Below are 16,749 nucleotides of genomic sequence, written 5' to 3' on the forward strand. Positions count from 1 at the left end.
CTGCCTTAAACTAAACCATTGTGAGCAATGGCACAACAGCCTTGTTTACACTGACAGCGTTTTAATGGCTGGAGGTTGCTCAACTTTTGTCTCATCACCAACGATCGCTGTTACTTGTGTCATCAGAAATGGCCTATTCCCACTGAAATAGAACAATGTCGGGTCACTTTATTGCTGCAAATTGCTGTCAGTGTGAAAAAAACAGCCCTTTACTTCCTGCAGGCTTGCTTTTTCAAGGGATAAATAAGAGGAAAATCTATTTAGTTTTGGTTTCAGCACTCAGAAAAATGAATCCAGATCAGAAACAGTAGTTCAGTGTCTCTCTTAAAAGTCACATCTGACATTCATTATACATTTAAATCCACTTCTGAATTTGTGACCTCTTGGGCTTTGCATTAGTTTTCATTTCTTCTTTCTTCCCTCTAATTCAAACACACAGCAGGAAGAATTCATCTGAGTGATCAAAGCTCAGTCTGAGCCTCGTACGATTTCCGTTATGTCTTCAGACTCTTACTTGGTCCCATTGAGCCCTCGCTAATGCGGGACATTGGATGTTTCCCAAGTAATGTATTCAGCATCCTTGCTTGATTTTGTATATACAATTTTACAATTATACTGTAAAACAGAGCTTGGAAAGTAGTTGGCTTCTTACAGCATAAGTCATGATAACAAACGTTATGTTTACTAACAATCACTCTTTTTTTTTTTTAATGCACACTTTTTTGAACTAAATCTGAAGAGACGTTTTATCAAGACAGTGCATTTTACAGAACACAGACACGAGTGTCACTTACAAAACTGTACTAGAGATCAAGGCTACTAATTTGCAGTGACATCTTAGACACATCCGTTTGAATAGTCGACATGGCAACCATGTCATATTCATTCTCCCGTGCTGACACAATCTTGCAGAGTCGGAAAGCCCGAAGGTCACGCTGGAAGTTGCGGTTCAGGAACCCGTAGAACACCGGGTTTATGCAGACTGAGCACATGGCCGTTAGGTGACACAGGGAGAACAGGAGATTGTGGGTACAGTGCATAGCCACTTCATGGTTCCAGTCGATGACGGCATTGAAGACGTTCAACGGGAGCCAGCAAACCGCAAATGCCACCACGATGGAAAAGAGCATGATGTTAATCCGTTTTGTCTCACTGCTACGGTATTTGTTTTCACGTATTCTGTCCATCATGTTATTACGCCGCTGCAGACGAGTGTAGATCTGAGTGGAAGAGAAGATAAAAAATCTTTTATTTATATCTCATATTAGGGTGTTAACACTTTTGGCCCTGTGGTACATTATTTAATTTATCCAACAGCAATATATTTTCCACCACAGTGTCATTTCCACCACATATTAAACAATGTATAGTGTTAAATGCCCTAAGGCAATGGAAATTATACCTTACAATATTTTTTGGGGGGAATGAAATGACTCCTTTGTCTTGGTAAAGCTAAAATCAGAGCTAGTATTTTATGCATTATTTTATTATTATTATTTAAAAAACATGTAAAATCATTTTATTGTATGTCGGATTTTATGTATCACATAAAAACATAATTAATGTTTGAGTTTCGTAATTTAAAAAAATATTAAAGCAAAAAATGTTAAAATGGTTTATGTTAATTTGACTCATTGTTTAAATTATCATAATTTTCACCATTTTATAATGAATTCTCAATTTCTGGTTGAAATCTGGATCTTGGAAAAGGGTAAAACATTAGTTTATACATAAAAGGCATTTGATAAGTGACAAAAAAAAAATGGTCTAAAGCTTCAGGGGGGGTTTAAAGTGCCCCAATTATGCTTTTTCTGATATTACCTTTCATGTAGTGTTATATAGCTGGGAATGTAAGAGGTCTGCAAAAATTCGAAGATCAAAGTGCATGATAAATGGAGTTATTAGGTGCATCACAATTCGCATAGGCTTATGCACTATTCTATGACGTTTTGTAGTACAAATATTGAAAGTAGTGTGTTCACAGAAAATTACCAAAATAAAAACTGCACTTTAAATACCTAGATGATGCACTTAATTAAATGAAAAAATGAAGCGTGGAATGTTAGACATTTCATGCACTCAAATGTTGCAGCTTTACGTATTACGTAGCGGATGGGGAGGGGCTATCAGACTCCGATGTCGAATGACAAAATAACCTTATAAAATTCATAAAATACACGGTTGAGTACATAGTGCATTAGTACATAGTTTATATATTTGGGACACAACTATTGTCTCCCAAAAGAAAGAACTGATTCAGAACGGCCTGAAACGAGTCGTCAATAATTATTCCAGTCTTACTTCCTGCACGAACCTATGAAGGTTTGTAACAAATTTGCATAATGCCCGCATGTCGTCTTCACTGGCTGCCCGCAAACAACATCTACTTTGAACCGGCAGTCAAAACCAATCACAACAGACTGAATCGTTTGATATCGACCAATCACAGCAGAGTAGGCTCTCTGAAAGGAGGGGTTGAAAGAGAATACTTTAGGCCTCATTCAGACTGTTAGTCCAAATCCGATTTTTGTGCCTATCCGATTGAAATCCGGAATCACATGAAATGCAATTTTTTCAGATCCGTTTCAAGCTCCATATGTGGTTTGAAATCCTATTCAAATCACATTTCTGGAAATCCGTTTCAGTCTGACTGCTCTGATCGTAGTTTATGTGACTTTCTCACGCCACGTAAAACGTAAACGTCAGACGTTGTTATAGGAAACAAGCTGAAAGTCGCTGCCGAAACAAGGCTGTGTTGTTCCAAAGTGGCGGACGAGCAGAAAATAACAATATAAAGGAGACATGTTTGTAAACCGAAAGAGACGACAGCACGGAATAAAGCAACACATACCAGCCTCCTACGGTTCTGCCGCTGCCTCAGAAGGTGCAGTAGACCAGTGAGGCGGCTACACATTGTAATGTTGTCAAATTTAAACAAGACAACTCTACTGCAAACCCCTTCATGTTGCATTGCCATAGAAACCAATGCAGAAATTCCATAAAATGAAAGACCTGCATGCATGGACACACAAATCGGATCTGAACAGTTGCGATACACAGTGTGGACGTCAATAATTTTAGATTAGATTCCAATCAGGTACACAAATAATCGTATTTGGACTGACAGTGCGAACGTAGCCTCGGACTGTCAGTCCAAGACCGATTTATACGATTGGAATCTGATTACATTCAACAAGTGTGAAAGCCAAAAAATTACATGAAATGCGATTTTTACAAATCCGTTTAAGCTACATTTATATGTGGAAATCCATTTCAGGCTGACCGTTCTAATCTGATTTCACGTGGTTTATGTCACTTCCTCGCGCCACGTAAAAAGTAAACATGTCCGACGTTGTCATAGGAAACATGCTGAAAGTCGCTGCAGTGCTGGTCGAGCAGAAAATTATAATATAATGGAGACATGTTGAAGTTCGAGACCGGCGGAGACGACAGCACAGGATAAAGCTGCGCATACCAGCCTCTTACATTTCTGCCACTGCCTCATAAGACACAGAAGTGCAATGTGGCAGCTACACATTGTCATGTTGTATATAAAACAGCATCTGTATTGCAAACCCCTCCATGTTGCTGTTTTTGGCGTGTACCTACCAACGCAATTTCATTGCCATAGAAACCAATGCAGATATTCCAGAAAACTAAAGAGTGCCGTGGGACACACAAATTGGATCTGAACAGTTGCCATACACAGTGTGGACAGTTAATAATTTGTATAAGATTTCAATCGGACTGACAGACATAGCCTTCTTTAACCGTTTCAGACACTGTGAGAAAAGAGGTTATGCTGCAATGTTTATAATGAGAAAATGAAAGTGCTTTTTGATCTTGGTTGCATGTATGGCCTATTTGGAGACCTCCAAAACAAAATTAGGAACCTTTAAATAGCATCATAGGGACACTTTAATGTGATCTTTATCAAAAAGGTTGAACACATCCACATTTACTATATATTTTAATTAGATATGCAGTGTAAAATCAACACCCTCCACCAACAACCACGGTACACACAACCCTATGACATGCTTGCCAGAGCTCATAAACTATAGCTGACCTGAGGGCAAACCATCATTAAAAACACAGTGGGGGAAAAAGCTGCTCTGACATTTCAGATGATGATATCGGTGTGTATGTGTTTTCAACACAAACTGACGGGCAGAATACAAACAGGACCCTCTTTAAGGGCTGCAAACATGATGTCGCAAGCTAAATAATGGTGTCACAGATAAATGTACCTCAGGAAGCACACTCAACATGCCAAAAACAAATCAAAGCAAATGCTTGGAAATTTCTCTTATTCCACTCTAACAACAAACAGAAGACAGAAAATGAAAAGGAGGAATTGTCATGGTTTTGAAAACCTGTTTGACCTGTTTAAACACAAATTAATTGAACTTCAGTAAATTAATACAAAAAATTCAGTTGGATGAGCATAAGAAAATTTAGTTTGACAAATGTAATACATTTCAGTTAAACATACTAGAGTAAATTAATTTGACCTAAACCAAATAAATTGTGTTGACCCAACTAAACTGATTTATTTCAAATGAACTGAATTAAAAACTTTCCATATATTAAATTAGTTCACCAAAAAAAGTAAGAAAAAAAAAATCATCAATTACTCACCCTCATGTCGTTCCAAACCTGTAAGACTTTCTTTCATCTATGAAACACAAATTAAAAACTTAAACTACCAGTAAACTAAAGTTAAAATAAAACAACTACCAGTTTGTCGTTTCAAAAAGTTCATAAAGAGAATGTAAAACCATTCCCATATGGAATGAATCGGGCGGTTTAGTCCAAATTATCTTAATAGACACGATTGCTTTATATGATGAGCAGATTGAATTTAGGCTTTTATTCACATATCAGCGAACATAAACAGAAGCTCAACCGAACCTGCTTGACGCACGAGAACAAACCTCATTGGGTCTTGTGGAAGCTCAAACATGCTGCGTAACACAAGAATGAACCTCAGTGGTAGCATATCAAGCAAGCATACTTGAGCTTGCGTTTACTATATCTGGGGCTGTATTCACAAAACATCTTAAGGCTAAAAGTAGCTCCTAACTTACCAGTTTAGGAGAAACTTTAAAAAAAATAATGGCTGTGTCAGTCCTAATTTTAGGACTATTAAATTTTTGCTCTAAGAGCATTTCACAAAGCACAGGATCAGGAAAGGTCCACAAGTAGGAAATCGAACTGGCATAAAGGCTATCAGCGCAGATATGGAACATTATTTCTGTCCATTACGTTGTATGGTTGTGTTTAAGGATCTAAAAAAATTGTCTATAAAATGGTAAAAGGGCAAATATCTTTGATATAAAGGATTCATAATATTTGAAATTTTTTAGCTGTAAAAACGTAATAATGTTTACGTTTAAATGTTGCCAAAATGTCCATATTGTATGTTTCAGCATCTATCCAAACATACAAAAAAGTATGTTTTATACCTGCTAATGTTACATATTAATGATTACATATTAACAATGAGACCAGGCTGGAATAAAATCTGTTTATTATATAAAGCTATCATGTCTCTTCAGGCAATTTGGACTAAACCACTGAATTCATATTTAATTATTCATTTAGCTGACGCTTTTATCCAAAGCGACTTACAATTGCTATATATGTCAGAGGTCGCACGCCTCTGGAGCAACTAGGGGTTAAGTGTCTTGCTCAGGGACACATTGGTGTCTCACAGTGGATTCGAACCCGGGTCTCTCACACCAAAGGCATGTGTCTTATCCATTGCGCCACACCACCCTTATATTCATATGGATTCATTTTACAATTTCTTTATGAACTTCTTTTTGAAGCGTCAAAGTGGTAGTTGCGTGGACTGTCAATGGAGGGACAGAAATCTCTCAGATTTCATTTAAAATATGTGTTTCAAAGATGAACAAAAGTCTTACGGGTTTGGAACGACATGAGGGTGAGCAATTGATGACAATTTCATCATTTCAAATTTTTGGTTGAACTAATCCTTTAAGTAAGGATAATGAAAAGGGATTACTTTTGAGTGCAGATTTTATTTTTAGTTTTGTCTAACCCTGTAACGCAGCGGTTCTCAACCTTTTTTGGTCACGCCCCGCTTTAAACCTGGTGCCCATCCATCCAAAAAGTTGTGTGATTTTGTGAATCTATGGGACGTAGCCGTTCTCAAAAGCCTCGTCTTTCTTTCCTAATGATGTAAAAGCATTCTGTCCATTAAGAACAGAACATCTGTACAAGCTCGTGCACATGCATATGCATGCATTACCGAAACAAGATGAATGAATTAAACATTAGTTCATTACATGCCAACAGATCAGAGTCTTGCAAACACAACTGACTCCAGACTTTTCCCTCCTTCTTATTTCTAGCTCTACTTTCCTCCGTTTTCATTCTCTCTCTTTATTTGATGAATGGCAACACTGGCACAGAGTCCTATGACCTGAAATAACTGCATGACACAAAACCCAGAGGCACAGAAAGAGAGAGGCTGAACACACAGATTGAGATGCAAGTGTTTATCTGTAACTTATTATTTACTTCAGCTCACATTTGAAAGCCAGCATTAGCCAGACTGGAATAGTGAATTTGTATACAGTTTGGTATGTAATTTGTAGGTTTGTCTCTATATCCAAATAATTTTCCATGGAAAGCTGGCTTTGTCTAGTGGGCTGATTAAATGTGGTTCTAGGTCAATTTTACTGACAGCTGAACATAACAAAAGTCCCTCAGTCATTAGGACGCATAAAGTAGTTGGCTCATACAGAATGAGACTGATCTGATGCAATCCGACAGTTGCTGCCCTGACCGGACAGCCAGAATCTTTGTCGGCTTCACATTCTGAAGTATTGGACCGTGGGATGGTTGGATGACAGTAGCACCTAAGGATCCATCTGAATATAATTGTTTTAGTCATTCTCTGTGGTAGTGATAGACCAAAATATTGGCCAGAGTGATTAATTGGCTGGTATGTGGCCATTTTAAGATTGCCAGTTATCAAAAGACAGTGAATAGTGCACTTTTTCAGTTTTTTAAAGACTGTGATGAATTTTAAGTAAATATGATGTAAAATTTAACACTTATTTTGTTGTTTTAGATGCACATCTTATTCTCATCATTAAACTGTACTATTTGTAACTGTTTCTTCAACTTACAGTAGATAGAATTCTTGAAAATCGTTTACAAAGCCTTACAAACCCTGGACCATAAAACCAGTCACATGGTTAATTTTTATTAAATTGAGATGTATACATCATATGAAAGCTGAATAAATAAGCTTTCCATTGATGTATGGTTTGTTAGGATAGGACAATATTTGGCTGAGATACAACTATTTGAAAATCTGGAATCTGAGGGTGCAAAAAAATTGAAACATTGAGAAAATCGTCTTTAAAGTTGTCCATTTATATTCGCGATTATGCTGCATTCACTCACAAAAATAAATGTTTTATATATTTACGGTTGGAAATTTACAAAATATCTTCATGGAACATGATCGTTACTTAATATCCTCATGATTTTTGGCATAAAAGAAAAATCGATAATTTTGACCCATTGTTGGCTATTGCCACAAATATACCCATGCGACTTGTGACTGGTTTTTGTGATCCAGGGTCACATATTTGCTACTTTTGCATAGAGTATATTGTTTTATCCTTGTCCCTGTAATGGTTATGTTCTGTTTTGTCCTGTCAAAGTTCCATTTTCACTGTGTTTGATCTGTTCCTGTTCCTAATTTCCTCATTTGTTAATTAGTCCCACACACCCATTCTGTTTCATCCTGATTACGTTTCCTCATGTTTATAAGCCCTGTGTTTCCTCAGTACTTCGTCCAGTATTGTTTATGTTAAGTGTAGTTGCTATTCTGATTTATCCTGCATGTTCACATTGTTTTTAAAAAAAAGACTCTTTATTGAACTTTGATTTTGTGTCAGTGTTAGTCTACACGTGACATTCCCCTGGTTTTCACTCTTAAAATATGAAAATCAATTATAAAAATGATTTATTGCTTGTTTAAAACTATATCTAAACAAAGAACAAAATAATCAGGAACCATTTTGGTATTTATTGTATGGAAATTATTTCTAATTTTTTTTTATTAAAATTAAAACAGATCTGCCCAAAGTTTGTGGCATCATTTTATCACATCATAAGAGATAAAAGTAATTGAGATGAAATATGAGACACACAATGTGTTTAGAAAATAATAAAAAAGGTAAATATCACATGAACATAATATTGTTTTTGCTCATCTTTCCAATTAAGCTTTAGCAAGTTATCCAAAATGTGTGAAAACATTATATTTAATTATGCGTATTTAGGATACAAAAAAAAGCTAGATGTAAAATTAGCCTTTAAATGAGACAAATGACAATAGCAACAACAACAAATAAAATTCAAAACATTTCAATCACCATTGAATATATATAAAACACACTATGGGCCTTATTTTAACGATCTGAAACGCAAGTGTCAAGCGCAAAGCGCACGTATAGCTGTGGGCGGGTCTTGGCGCTGTTGCTATTTTCCCGGCGGGATAAATGACTCTTGCGCCAGACGCAAATCTAAAAGGGGTTGGTCTGAAGTAGCTTCATTATTCATAGGTGTGGTTTGGGCGTAACGTGAAATAAACCAATCAGAGCGTCATCTCACATTCCCTTTAAGAGCAGACGCGCTTTTTCTAAAGCGGATTCCTACTGTAACGGCGGATTTGCCAGGCGCGCGCCAGGAGCGGTTCACAGCCGAGGAGAGCAACGCTCTCGTCACGGCCGTAAAAGAGAGAAGTTACATTGAAATGGAGAAACCCACCCAAATTAACTTCGGTTAAACAGGCGTATGATAATTTGGGTAAATGTGTAAGCTAGATGTATGCTTTTATAATAAATTGTCTATCTATCTATCTATCTATCTATCTATCTATCTATCTATCTATCTATCTATCTATCTATCTATCTATCTATCTATCTATCTATCGTAATATTGTATGATTTGCAAAAATGAAAACTGCTGCTTCTGTGTAGATGAGAGAATCAAAGTGTATGCGCGTTGTGCACACGCTACATTGATTATGGCCAAGCATGCGCCCTTAAAATAGCATATGAATAACATGCGCAACGCGCCACTGACTTTAAACTATTTTTTCCTGGTTAGTGGCGCAATTGTTTTCTAAACCTGCAAAATAGCATGAAGGAACGTTTGCGCCAGAACACGCCTCCTCTTTGCGCTGAACCGCCCAGGGAGCGCAAGTGTATTTCTTAGTTAACCAACGTGCGTCTGTGGAGGGAAAAGTCCGCTTTGCACGGGTGCAAAATAGGAATGATACATGCGTCGGTGTACAAAGTCAATTGCGCTGGGTGCAAGATAGGGCCCTATACAATTTGAGATGTGGTGGGAATTTTCATACCTCTCATTAAAAAAAAAAAAAGACAAAAAAATGTCCACTGTTGGACTTAGCAACTAAACAAATGAAATAAACTAGCAAGAGTGTGAAAAGTGGCTTTGTTTTTCTGTGGCGCACTTTGGTCTAAACCACAAAAAAGCAAAAATTTTAAATGAGATGGAAAAAACAAGCGATGAATGAGACAAATATGGATATGTGTGTATGTGGGTGTATGTGCTGTTCCATTTTTTAACTAACCGCCCATGGTTAATTGGGTGTAAAAGTGACAAGCGTCCTTGACAAAATTCGGTCATTTCACTTGAACACCAACAAACGCTCAAAAGCACTTGACAATCTGATCAGCGAACACTCATCACAGTGACGGCAGAATGCTCATTCTGTCACCCCACACACGCATTTTCATTTTTACAACTCTATTAGCATAATAATCTCCATATTAAACCCATTACTGGGAAGCTGGAGCTTGTCACATGAATCTTCCTTTTCATTTATGCCATTGTTTTATACATTATGTTTTGAATCCTTTGTATTGTCGCATTTCTCCCTATTATTACTACTATTTTTGTACCCTTGGCAGGGGAGCGATTATGACTCTTTTTGCACAGACCCTTTCTTCTCATCTTCTTTCTCACTCTCTCTTACTCATTTATTCTGTCATTCTCTGACCAATCCCTCCCTCTCTCCCTTCTCTTTCAAAACCTAAGTACTGGGTTTGTGTTGGCAATGAGCTGATGTGTCACATCATGTTGGCTGTTGGTCATGTTCAGTCAGAACATACACTCTGCTTTACTGAGCTATGTCCAAAGCCACTGGATTCTAGGATAAAAAAACCTCAGCAAAAATCTTTCGACAATACAGAAGACCAGAAGAGACATACCTTCTTTTGTGTGTGTGTGTTTGTTTGATTGCATTTCTAAGAATGCTATTCTATTGAACTAGTTTTGTGTTTTGCACTTGTATCTGGTTTTAAAAAGTCTGCATGAATTTTCATTTTACTTCTGTAATGAGCAGTGTTAGGGAACATTAGTTTTAAAAGTAATGCATTACTGTATTGTGTTACTTCCTAAAAAAGTAACTAATTGTTTTACTTAGTTACTTTTTATGGAAAGTAATGCATTACGCTATTTTGTGTTACTTTTTCACACCTATAGGCTGGGATTTCTTGTTTCTTATTAATTTTAACAAAAGTAAGAAAATATCTATTTTTGGCAAATGTAAAGGCCCTTTCACACCAAAAGTGAAATGACAAAGGAGAAGAAGATGAAAAAATGAAACGCAAATGTGATGTTTATCTAAAGTCATTTTTGCTTATTGGTAAGGTTGAATTGGATCATCGAAAGTCAGCAGGAAAGACACTGTTTAATAATAAAGTGAGATTAAATACATAAAGTATTTGTATTATTTAGCATATTTAAATATTCCAGGTTTGCATTTCAATGTTTTTATTCATTTTGAGGAATACTGAATCTGTTTTTGTGCAAGTGAGATGAGTAAACCCAGCAAGCAATTTTGCGTTTAAAAGACCGAACACAGCCCTGACGTCAAAATTTGGGCTGTCAGTGAAAATGTAATAGATGTCTAACCATAGCCCAAGAATAAACTAGTTATCTAGAACATGAACATGTCAAAGAAATGAAACCAAACACCTTGTAATAACTGGTGACCAAATTCAAGGTTATTTTGGCTAGAAGTGGATTACTCATAGCCGGACTATATTGGGTCTAGTTAACCTAGACGGTGAATTGACTGCTATTGCTTGCTGGGAATGTTCACATTTAGTCTAGAACAACAATAACCATCATGTTTACACAGCTCACACAACACCTCTGCACCTCACTACAGATTTCTCTCAACATGGGGACAGGAGAGGTTTCAGTCAATAGATGGGAAAACAAAGTAACTTGCATTACTTATTTGAAAAAGTAACTCAGATATTTTGTTGTAAATTTAAAAGTGATGCATTACTTTTCATTTTATCTGAAAAAAGTAATCTGATTATGTGACTTGCGTTACTTGTAATGTGTTACCCCAACACTGGTAATGAGGAGTATTTCAGAGTTAAACATTGTTAATTTTATTCATTTGGGATTTGAGTGGATGATGAAAAGAGGTGGGATTACAGAACCGAACGTGAATTTGCTTAAATGTGACATCAGTGAGAAAGATATTTAATTTTGATTAAATATTGATTAAATTTAAGACAACCCCATTTCTCTTTGGAATTTCTTGTTGACTTTTAAGACCGTCCTCAACTCTGTGTTTCAATGACATCAAGTCAGTCATTCGCATCACCAGTCACTAGGTCAAACACTGACTGACTTATTTGCTCTTTTTGCTCAAGGCTTTATAAAGTTTCTTGTTACTGGAATGTATAACACATCATTTACCATGGCCGAAATTGACTGTGCAAAGGGGTGACTGGGAGTAAGGGAAATAAAAAGATAATGTTATGTAAAAATGTTTTTCAAAATGTATTTTAGGCCTGTCAAAATTAATTTAAGATATAAATTAAATATCCTTAACACTAAATTCTTTAAAACATTTAACACATTTGAAATTATTGTTTCATTCTGCTTTTTGAAATCCTAAAATGAATCATGCTTATTTTATTGTTTTGACAACTCTTGTTTCTAACAGTATTTTAAAGGTTAAAGCATCTAACATTATTGTAATAATAGAAAAAAACGGCGTCAACATAAAACAAAATAAATATTTTCCAGATAATTTGCTTTATTATAATATCAATATAAAAGCCAGTTATTTAACTTAATTTATCTAAGGTGATACATATAGTTTATCAAATGACTATTAAATTTAAATCAATGAAGTATGCCAGCTTAACATTTACAAATAAGTACTTAGATAAGCCTGAATAAATGTCATACTGCAAAGCTCTCAGTGACATCTCACTGACCCCTAACCTCACTGGTCAGACAAATGCTGAACTCCCCAATAACAAGAAAAGAGCAACATGTACAGTACATCTGCATGAATATCCTAGTTTTTCCACAAGAGATGTGTACTAGGCTGTGATACGCCAGTCAGGATGTTGTAGGAGGGATTTGTTCTGTTCTGTTCAGACTAATATGGGAATATAGAATAAATTGGGCTCTCCACGGCCCACAGAGAGTCCTGACAGAGAATTAAACATTCCTGCAGCACCTATAAAATGATTATTTAGTGTTACCTTATGTTTTGACATTCTAACCCTGTATATTTATTTTAGAGGAGGACAACGTGTTTAAAGAAATGTAACATCGATCTTTTCCATAAAACAACCTTTCATAGTGACCACAGAATTAAAACTCCAAAAAAGACAAAAAAGCACTTTTAAATGGATCTACATGATTCATGCACTATATCTTCTAGTCTAAGTCGTCTGATTATTATTCCCTGATAATCTTGATCTCAGAAGCAGCTCTCAAATAAAATATTTTGCCTATGATGACATCTAAGGTTTTACATCACTGGTTAAGAGACACGTCTAAGGTTTTACATCACTGGCTAAGAGACACTCAAGGACTAATGGCGTCTAATGCTACTGACGGCCAACATGCGTCATGTGTGGCATATCCAAATAGTGAATTCGATCAGTGAATAATTACTTCAGCACAAGGTCAATATAGACTTGTATTAAAGGGGTCATATAATGCCATTTTTGTACAAGCTAATATGATTCTTTAGGGTCAAAATTAAAAGTTTGTAATATACTTTAATTAAAAATTCTCATTAGTATTGTAAGAAAACACTAATTTTACCTGGTCAAAAACAGCTCTGTTTTCAGCACGCCGTTTCAGTGCATGTGTCTTTAAATGATAATGAGCTTTGCTCACCCCGCCCCTCTGTTTTGTGGGTACACCGTATTAGACATTCTCTGACTGTATCTAACACAATAACCACGTGTTATTCGTTATAAACGTGGGATTATGAATTATATTGAGAACGTCGTACATAGAAAACATGCCGTAATGTACCCTGAGTGTAAACCTTAGACGCATTCATCGTGAAGCCTGCAGCAAAGTTTGCAAATTTCGCAAAGATTAATATAAATACTAATATAAAGGTTAATAAAACATTACACTCACATCTTCTGGAGGTTCAGCAGGAACACGTTGGTACCGATCCGTTTTTTCTCGTTTGTGAAGCTGTCTGGTGTGAAATGATTCGCGCAAACATGAAAGCACAGACGATCGTGGGGAATCCCCGTGAGGGAATCCCCGCGTCAATCCTTTGGGCATATCGCTTCAAAAACAAAACTCAGCCACTGCTTCTTCAACGGCTCGGATTTAGGAACATCCAAATGACTGCTGTGTTCCTTATTACATCTAAGAACAGAACACCACAATCGCTTAGACGCCATTCTACTCCAGCATATCAACAATGGCGGACTACTATGACAACGGCTGTCACAGCTTGCTCAGGGCGGGTCTTGTGTTGAAACACGGCTGTCAATCACAATAGCGGGAGGGGCGTACGATCTTATGACGTCACAATATCGAACGGCTTGATTTCAGAGATGGTCAAACATATAAGGAGATTAAAACAAAACCACTGGATGGATTTTTATCATGATAGGATGGTTGTGTACAGGCACTGCCAACAGACATTTCAGTGCAATCAACTTGTAAAAGTGCATGTACCATTATATGACCCCTTTAAAATCACTGTATGGAAAATATACTATTATTAAGTGAAAGTATTTCAAAAAAATGAAAGTGTAAAAAGTTATAGAAGTTTACATTTAACGTAAAGCAAAAACAACTAAACTTTTTTGATTTTATACAAAATATATCATTTACAAAATGATTTGGACTTTAAAAATCAAAATCAAATCCATATATCTAACATAACCAAGTTGCGTTCCAAATTTTAAATTGATATTACAAAATTTGAGCCTGCTAAAAGGCTTTAAAGTAACATTTCCATGGTAAATATGTGATGGGGAAAAAAGGCAATAGAAAGTTAAAAAAACAGCTCTTATTAAGTCTTTATTGTCACTTTTGATCAATTGAATGCATCCTAGTAAATTCATTATATATATATAAGTCTATATTATCTAGAACAGTGTTTCTCAAAAGTGGGTCGCTAGACCGTTTTGAGTGGGTTGCGTCAAAGAAACGCCGATTCTAATATGTTTCTGATGCAAGACTTTTATTGTGACGACCAATTTGTACGTATTTTACGAGGTGGCTAATTCGTACAAATGCGTATGACCTCACTCGTACGAATTCGTACGATTTGTCTAAACCCCAGTGACGGGTAGGTTTAGGAGTGGGGTCAGAGTTAGGTCATTCGTACGATCATACAAATTGGGCAACTTGTAAAATATGAACGATTTAACAAAAATCTTACGAATTCACTCATGTGAATAGACGTGAGATCAGGTTGGTCAGATGCAGTTTAAGTAAAGAGTGCCTGAGAAAAACGTGTAGTCCTGATTCAGTATCTGGGGTCAGAAGTCAGTGTCATTATTCTAACGTTATTTTCGTAACTTAAATACGAAATAAAAAGTCTCTCACCTAAAAAAACCCCTAACTTTCCTGTCCTGTCAGCCATTATACTGTTCTCGTAGCGCGCACAGCGCACTGTATATCACTTCATTATAAATAAAGTGCAAAAGAAATTATGAGCATGCAACATCAGTTATTTATGTTGTCAATTAGTAAGTCATGAAACCAATACATTTCGTAACTGGTACTTTGTGTGTTAGCTGGGAAGGATTTGCATGCAGGTACGACGTTCATTTTATTCATCAGGAGCAGTATTTATACATTTTTTATTTTATTTTATTTTATTTTAGGAATTAGGTCAAATTCCTAAAATAAATAAATAAATGGGTCGCAGCCAGGTAATGACCATGAGAAAATGTGTGTCCCATTATGGCCAAACCAGTTGAGAACCACTAATCTAGACAATGCTATGTTGTACATGAAGATTTATACTCTTAACAATAAAAACACACACAATCACACACACACACACACACAATCAAATGTATGGCCTCTTCTTACTCGTCATTCTGTTCTTACCTTCAGGTAACAGATGAAGATGAAGGTGAGAGGAGTGATGTACTGCAGCACCAGCATGCCAGTGGTGTAGGTGAGCTTGATTTCTCTGGAGGGCCACTCTTCCACACACACCACCTTTCCTCTGTACTGCTCCTGAAACACTGAGGGCAGCTGCTTCAGCGGGGCATCTGTCACCCTGGAAAACAACAGAAACGGTGTGGCAGTGAGGACGGCCAGGGCCCAGGTGAGGCTGATGCCCAGACAGGCATGGTTCAGGCTGGGCCTCCATCCGCGAGGGTGCAGGATGAGTTGGTGCCTCTCAATGGCAATCAGAACCAAGGAGAAGATGGACACCGAGACGGAGCAGCACTGGACCAGGCTGTTGAGTTTACACATGACCGCTCCAAACACCCAGTGGTCCATGAAGGTGTAGATGAAGGTAAACGGCAGACACACTAGGGACATCAGCAGGTCCGAAACGGAGAGGTTTGCGATTAAGACGTTTGTGACGTTGTGAAGTTCCCGTTGCCGTGCAATGACGAGGATGAGAGCCAGGTTGCCCACAACACCCAACAGTACCACAGCGCTGTAGGCAATAGCCATGATAACAAACAAAGAGTGGCTGCCGTAGCACTCATCATCGCCATATGAAATTGCAGAGAGGTTAGCGAAAGAGCAATTGGATAGGCCCAAGGAACAGTTCAGAGCAGTGACTGGTGGAATTGGTGGAGGCAGGGCGGAGTCTGGCATTGTTCCGCCTCCTCTGCAGTTGTTTGGTCTTGGTTTAAATCAGGTGCTCTTAGACTCGTTCCCTCCAGGTAACAACCTTTCCAGGACCATGTTTTCGTAATTCTGACAACATACTGTGGGGACATAAAAAAACATCCAAATCAATACTTACAAAAGACAAGACGTCTCTACTGTCATGTTTGATTACAGACCAATCCGGTTATAAAAATCAATACATTTTCTCTTCAGTTTTATTTAATAAAGAGTTATTTTAATCTTCTTGGATTACCTTTGTTGTTGACCTCATTTCTAAGAATTATATTACACTTCTAAAGGGCAAGGGCTCTAATGCACATTTAATTGGGCAATAATTATGAATCATCCAAAAGCATTTCTCAGGCGATGTATTAATATTAAAATATAATAATAATGCTTCCCATTTCTAAAAGCTATAATTAAGCCTGCGTAGGTGTGCATGGAATTGAAAAGTTAATTAAGATTTTGGCACTTGATTCATTTTATTTGTATATTTAAAATTAAGCCATCAAATACTCCTGGCTGAGCTACAGCTAATAATGTGAATAAAGCAATTTGATTTTGGCG

General features: G+C 36.9%; 1 protein-coding gene across 1 annotated transcript; it reads right to left on the reverse strand.

Annotated features, from left to right (window-relative positions):
* Window positions 1–803: 803 nt before the first annotated feature.
* Window positions 804–16,167, reverse strand: npy1r (neuropeptide Y receptor Y1; the record flags this gene model as incomplete). The annotated part of the gene is made up of 2 exons (XM_081362192.1): window positions 804–1,220; window positions 15,439–16,167. The coding sequence occupies 2 exons, from the start codon at window positions 16,165–16,167 to the stop codon at window positions 804–806; spliced, it is 1,146 nt and encodes a 381-aa protein (XP_081218318.1).
* Between the last annotated feature and the right edge of the window lie 582 nt (window positions 16,168–16,749).

The sequence above is a fragment of the Scardinius erythrophthalmus genome, assembly GCF_964197995.2.
Source record: "Scardinius erythrophthalmus genome assembly, chromosome: 3".
NCBI lineage: Eukaryota > Metazoa > Chordata > Actinopteri > Cypriniformes > Leuciscidae > Scardinius > Scardinius erythrophthalmus.